This window comes from Urocampus carinirostris, chromosome 2 (assembly GCF_059441175.1).
Source record: "Urocampus carinirostris isolate Australia breed hairy pipefish chromosome 2, RoL_Ucar_1.0, whole genome shotgun sequence".
In the NCBI taxonomy this organism is placed as follows: domain Eukaryota; kingdom Metazoa; phylum Chordata; class Actinopteri; order Syngnathiformes; family Syngnathidae; genus Urocampus; species Urocampus carinirostris.
In genome coordinates, this window is record NC_142350.1 from 25,486,655 (window position 1) to 25,493,646 (window position 6,992).

The 6,992-nt window shown below is 37.4% G+C and overlaps 1 protein-coding gene across 1 annotated transcript; it reads right to left on the minus strand.

Moving 5' to 3' along the window:
• Positions 1-1,121: 1,121 nt before the first annotated feature.
• Positions 1,122-6,758, minus strand: stmn1a (stathmin 1a). The gene is made up of 5 exons (XM_088326029.1): positions 6,622-6,758; positions 4,088-4,128; positions 3,820-3,992; positions 3,452-3,643; positions 1,122-2,610 (listed from the first exon to the last, which is right to left on the minus strand). Exons 2-5 carry the CDS (start codon positions 4,101-4,103, stop codon positions 2,539-2,541), a joined length of 453 nt encoding a protein of 150 aa, XP_088182155.1. The 5' UTR covers positions 4,104-4,128; positions 6,622-6,758; the 3' UTR covers positions 1,122-2,538.
• Between the last annotated feature and the right edge of the window lie 234 nt (positions 6,759-6,992).

Here is a 6,992-nt window from a genome sequence, read left to right on the forward strand (position 1 = left end):
ATATATATATATATATATATATATATATATATATATATATATATATATATATATATATATATATATATATATATATATATATATATATATATATATATATATATATATATATATATATATATAGATGCAGTATATGTGTGTGTTTGTGTGTGTGTGTGTGTGTGTGTGTGTGTGTGCGTCTGTATACAGTACATAGATACGCGTTCAGATATTTAGTTGTATCAAAAAGAATTCCAGAACTAAAAAAATACCGCCATATATAGATCAAAAAAATAAATAACAAAATTGTGGAATAAACAGAACGTTCTACTTTAAACAAAGACGTCATTTGAGCACCTCCTTTGCAGTACGACTACAAAACAATACTTTTTTTTTTTTATCCCATAGTTTGTCATATATAACAATCAGCCAAAAGAGGGCGATTGTTGGGAAGGCTAAGGTTGGATGTTTCTGTCAGATTTATAGTATTTGGAAATATGTTTTGGATATCATAGTTATGAAGTCATTTGGCAGGAACAACTCCTTTGAAAACTGGGCTGCATTTATTCCGAGATTCTTACCAGTTTCTTCCTCAGGGCCATCACCACCCTAAACAAGCACACAAACCTGTATATCTTGCCACTTCATTCTTATTGGACTACTTTTCATTGATCCGCTATTTTTGGCGGCAGTAGCTCAGGAGGTAGAGCGCTCGTCTTGGGATCAAGGGATCCCAGTTCGAATCCCGGCTCGTCCGTGTTACATGTCGAAGTGTCCTTGGGTCAGACACTGAACCCCTAATACCCCCAATAAGCAGGTTAGCGCCTTACATGGCTGCAAGGCCGCTATTGGGAAATGTGTAGCACATTGTAAAGCGCTTTGGGAAATCATTGACTTGAAAAGCGTTATATAAACGCAGATAAACGCAGATCATTTTTTCATTGCACTATGATTATTAGGCCAGTCTCTAAGCACTACTTAGTAAATAGTTCAGCCTATTTCTTCTGACACTCTTCTTTTTCTCTCTCTAAAGCCTTTGTTTACCCTGGAGTGCCATGTCTTATCCAGTTGCATACAATGTTTGACATCATCAATGACAATCAATTCAATTTAAGGTAGCGGTAGAGAAAATCAACAGAATGTGGAATCAGTGAAAATAGTGTATTTCAAAGTGAGACATTAACAGGGAATACATGCAACTGCTTGTCTTGTTTTGTTCATAGTACAACTACTAGAAAAGTCAATCTAGACGATTAGTGTCCATTAACCACTAACAACTAATACATTTATTACTCATGAAAGCATTACTACGTACTTCACAGAGCAGAATAAAGCAGTATGTCCATGTACAGCCATCTTACTTCAACAAATGTTGCTTACATTAGAACTTGTGCTCCTTTGTCAACCCTTTACAACAAAAGTTTAACAACAGATGCCCACCGTAAGAAAAAAAAAACCCAAGAACTCAAATGTAAATAGAACAGCTATGAGAAATATTCTAAAGCAAAAAGGATTACACACATTGAGACACTTAGATCCAAAATAAGCCAACATGGGCAGATGAAATAGGTCAATCAATGACTTGGATCAATTCATCTTTCTGGGTTGCTTTGTTGGAAATGACCAAGTATGTGTAATATTTGACCACTGTGTTGTCTAATCCGAATGAAAACCAGTGCCACAAAGCACTGCATTGCAGCAGGATACCAAACAAACATGGCGGCAGCCTAAGTGTGAATTCCACTATGTAATGAATCTACAAATTTCTCCACCTTTGATTTTTTTTTAATTATCATAGAAATACATGATGGTTCATGTATTTTTGTTTACTATTCAAATCATTTTTTACTGAATGAAAGTCACTAAATATTACACACTGTCCCTTTGGGTTTTTCCTTTACAAAATGATCCAGTTTTTGGTTTGCTTACCCACTTTTGGGGTATGTTTTGAATAAATTGGCACCAAAAATCGTTGTACTAATCGTTGTACAATCGAAGCACCTTTCTCAGGTTTTGTCCTTATTTATTACAATATTATCTAAAACTGTATTCTTTTTTTTTTTTTTTTTTTTTTCACAAATTATCAAAATTTAGAAAGGGGTTTGAAGATAATTGGACCCTATTTCTCTGTATCACAAGCCAAAATGCTGGATCAAATTAACTCAAATACTGTTATAGACCCATGTGGATTGGCTTATTCCATTATTATTATTGCTCAGTTTGTAAGTACGGAAAAATAATTTTTGAAGGAACTTTTAATTGGATGAGCTATATCAGATGTTGGGGGTTGGGTAAAACAAAGCCAAAATTGGGTTATTCTTGAATTAACTGTTTGTAGAGTGGAATAAGGTGCAGGATAGCCATGCAAGCATGTTCTATACGACTACTACTACGATTGTGGTTAGTATGCACACAAAATACACACATAGAGTCTTCTACCTTGAAAAAAAAGGATTTTAGGCGTGAACCGCACACATATTTTCATAAACAACCACAACAAAAATTATTAAAATACTAAAAAATGACATTGCATTCACACAACTTTTCATGCACTCAAATTCAGTTTTCTGAAGCATCGTCGTTGGTTTGGGTGGTCTCCTTATTTTTGCGCACTTCTTCCAATTTTTTGTCCTAGCAAGAAAAAACAAAATTCATGTCAACATCTTTGAGGCAAAATCAACATTTACTTAGGATGAAATGAAAAACTTCATTTCCATCAGATACTTAGTCACTATCTAAACCATTCATTCCCAGTATTTTCAAATTCATCTATGTGCTTTTCGATAGGTAGTTAGGTTAGGTAAATTCAGTAGATTAGGTAGGTCAGTCGATCGGTAGGTTAGGTAAGTTCAGTAGGTAGGTCCACGGTAGGTTAGGTAGGTCAGTCGATCGGTAGGTTAGGTAAGTAGGTACGTAGGTAGGTAGGTCGATTGGTAGGTTAGGTAGGTAGGCAGGTAGGTAGGTAGGTAGGTAGGTAGGTTAGGTGTGTCAGTAGGTAGGTAGGTAGGTAGGTAGGTAGGTAGGTAGGTAGGTAGGTCGGTTGGACGGTCAGTCGGTCGGTTGGTCGGTAGGTAGGGAGGTAGGTTGGTAGGTTGGTAGGTTGGTAGGTTGGTAGGTTGGTAGGTTGGTAGGTAGGTAGGAAGGTAGGTAGGTAGGTAGGTCCGTCAGTTGGTCGGTCAGTCGGTCGGTTGGTAGGTAGGTAGGTAGGTAGGTAGGTAGGTAGGTAGGTAGGTAGGTAGGTAGGTAGGTAGGTAGGTAGGTAGGTCGATTGGTAGGTTAGGTAGGCTGGTAGATGTGTAGGTACGGTAAATTAGGTAGGTTCAGTTAGGTCGGTCAGTCTGTCGTTCAGTCAGTCAGTCGGTAGGTCTGTAGGTAGGGACATCCATCTCTTTCTCTCACCCCCGCTCCTGTATCCATAAAGAGAAGGAAGTAAAAATAGCACTGAATTATATGTAGAAAATGTAAGGATTACTTTCTCCTTGAATTTTTCATTCATGGCTGCCATCATGGCTTCACGTTTGTCTTTGTTAGCTTCCATCTTTTGATTGAGTTTCTCTTCGGCCATTTTGCTGAAATTGTTGTTCTCTTCCATCGCTTTCTGCTGCACTTCTTTCTCATGTTCCCGCTTTTCCGCTAAATGCTTCAACACTTCTGCTTCGTGGTTCTGAAATACAAATGTTTAGCATATAGCATGACAAAAAGGACTCTGCCTTGCAAAACGATTGCCCCCCTATTTTCTGTTTTGTAGCTTTAAGTTCGAGGCCTGAAATTTGGTAATATGACAAAAAGTTCTTGGGGAGGAGGGCAATACTTTTGCTAGCCACTGTACGCAAATTGTACCTTGCGTCTTTCTTCTGCGGCTTCTAATTTCCTCTGAATTTCCTCTAAAGAGACGTCTTTTTTCTTTGGGGGTGGCAAAGGGAAGTCCCCCTTACTGTCTGGAGCTGGAGCCCCAAGGATGACCTCAAAGGCCTGGCCAGAAGCTCGCTTGTCCAGCTCCTTCACCTGAATATCTACAGATCACATAGAAAAAAAATAGAAATCTATACAAAGCGCTTAAATGAAACAATTCTGCATTATCTGAAATGAGACTAACTGACATATTTACCTTCGGGGGCAGCCATCTTATAGTGATGATTGTTGATTTACCTGAAAAAGGTTAATTTACTTGTGATAATTGGGAAACTTGAAAATGTAAGCCAGAGGTGTCAAACTCATTTTAGCTCGGGGGCCTCGTGCTAGAAAAAAACATTCTCATAGGGGGAAACTCATGCAGACTGTAAAGTGACAAAACAACATACAAACACTAATTCAAATATTTGAATTAAGTAATTTCAAGTCATGTTTTTTTGTATAGCCCTTAATCACGAGGAGTCTCAAAGGGCTGCACAGATCACAGATTATTGCAAATTACAGACTATTATTACACCATCCCCTGATCTGAAACCTACATGAGGGCAAGGAAAACCTCAAAACCTCAGTAAATGAAGTAAATGAAAAAACCTTGAGAATTAACGATTTAAGTAATTCTGATTTGTATTCTTTTATGAAAATGTTGATGTGAATAATTGAACTTTGCTGTTGGATGACCTATCTATTATGGAAAAGTCATGTTCATTTGTATATCCTTTAACTACAAGGAGTCTCAAAGGGCGGCACAGACCACAGATTATTGCAAACCACGGACTGTTATTACATCCCGTGAGCTTAAACCCACAGGCTTATTTAAACTTCTGCAAAGACAACCAGGTGCTATTTTTTAACTTTGGTATTTTCCTTAATGCATCCCTGACTTTTTTTTAACTAAAATAACAAAAGAATGGGTTTCCTCAATGTTCTCTGGTTGATTAATGGTGATCCGCAAATACAGTTACAGTGGCTGCCATGCCTCTCAGTGTGGATAAGACTCTTTCTGGTCCCTTTCCTCACATGGTTAGTCTGTGCTTAGTCTAGTTTTGATTGTATTTCAACCATTGTTTGTGTCTGTGTAGTAGGTGACTTGGGTTGTTGATCGGTGATAAAGGAGGGGATTTTGATACAATTTATTGCCTGAAAAGTGCTTTACAAATACATTTGATTTGTATTGATTTGTAAGAAATTATATTTTTCCATGTGTTTTGTTAAAAAAATTGTGTAAAATAGTTCACTGTGTGCAAAATCAGACACCCTCTGGTGACATTAATAGTAATAATTATTGTAATAATAATAGTAATAGTAATGATCGTAATGCTTGATTAGCCCTCGTGGTGTCCCTGTGTCAGAATAACCCACAACTGTGTTTTTTTAAAATAAAGAAAAGAAAAACTAAATTATATTCTATTTCACTTTGAATGTTATGACTTTTCTCAGATTTGTCCCAGTAGGGAAACTTTTTTTTTGCTTTACATTTCCGTTCAAGCTGTATAAAAAGTCCTTAAAATGACCACAACACAAGAGTTAAATCATTTGAGTTTTTCCACGTTTTTTGTTCGAAAAGTGTGTCAAATTGTTTCGTTTTTGCACAGACACTCTCTAATGTCAATATTTGTAATAATAAAACTTGATTTAATAATTTGAATGAATTATGTTTTGTTAATGCGTTTAGTCTTTGAAGTTTGCGCAATCGACGCTGGTATATAAAAAAACTGAATAAGAGCAAGCGGCCAATGCTGCCATCTTGTGTCTATATTTAAAAGTGCAAAGAACCACCGCCCATTCCCAATAAAAAAACAAAACCGTCTGGAATTCTGACATCATCCACCATTGTGTACAATTTTCATCCTATTTGACAAGGATGAAGCTGACATCAATAAGGACAATTTTGAGTGTTTCTCATGCAAATGCTATGTTTTCTCGTTAATTGGGGCACTGTTGGTCGTGTGATCAAATATTACATAATTGCCCATTCGAGAAGAGGAAATAGTCCGGATGCTTTGGTGGATTTTATGGGAATGAAATGATGTTGATGGAGGGACGTTTTTTACTACGTTAATATTAAATTGTAGTAAACATGCAATACTCATAAAACGTGTTTTATATCCTGACCTCATTACTCCGAGTCGGGTGAATTACGTCTTGCAACACCGTTTGGCGGTCCATGTTGCGTGAGCCTAATTTCCATCTTTTGGCGTAGATCAAGTAATTAGGATGACTCGCTCGTGTTTTAAACAGTTTTGTTTCTGAGGTGGATCATTAGTTCGTATCAGTATTCTTTCAGTACATAGGGCATGAAACAAAGACGATGCTGCGAAGAGCAGCATCAAACAAAAGACGATCTCGCATCAGGACCACTTCACAAATAAACAACTTCTTAAACCCAAAGCATCTCTGAGAAGATCGCCATTATTACAATTATTATTATCCACATCAACACACAAAGTGTCAGTTTGAATGTCATCAAACGAGACTTGACAAAACAATCGGCTCGCTATCAAGCGCCCAACAAAAGAGGATGTCACAAAGCGCCTCCGTGCGTGCGGACAACAATCTTTGTATTGTTCATCAGATCTCCGAAAACAACGGAATAAAGCACAGGAGGCTCATTTGGAATAGAAATAATAAAATGAAAGATTCAATGTAATATTAGTAAAGTATTTTTCCCGCCCCCCAAAAAATACAATTAAATGAATATTATGACGTATCCCGTTGGACACATATACTTACGATATTGGCGATCGATGCGATATCCACCTGATCGATTGTTTGCACTTTATTGTGGCGAGCGGAGCTCCGGGAGCGCGCACTTTAGGGTGGATGCACCAGACACTGACGTCACAGTCGTCGTGCAGCCATTGGAGAAATCCACTCATTGTGTGCAAATAAATGCACTGGACAGGGAGAGAAAAGAGCCCCGAAATAGATTTTTAGCATTTAAAACAGGGGCCATTTTAGGTTCAGGGGTGCTGAGGACCCAGAATACCTGGCTGGTTAAAAACGTTTTAATTCACTTAAATTGGTATAACATGTCAAATGCAATTATGAGAAATGGTAAATGGTCTGCATTTATATAGCGCTTTTCAAGTCAATGCAGACTT

Coding starts and splice junctions, on each gene's coding strand:
- stmn1a (XM_088326029.1), bottom strand. Junction 3,644..3,819: donor CCGCAGAAGAAAGACGCAAG/GTACAATTTGCG, acceptor TTTGTATTTCAG/AACCACGAAGCAGAAGTGTT. Junction 2,611..3,451: donor ATGAAAAATTCAAGGAGAAA/GTAATCCTTACA, acceptor TTTTCTTGCTAG/GACAAAAAATTGGAAGAAGT.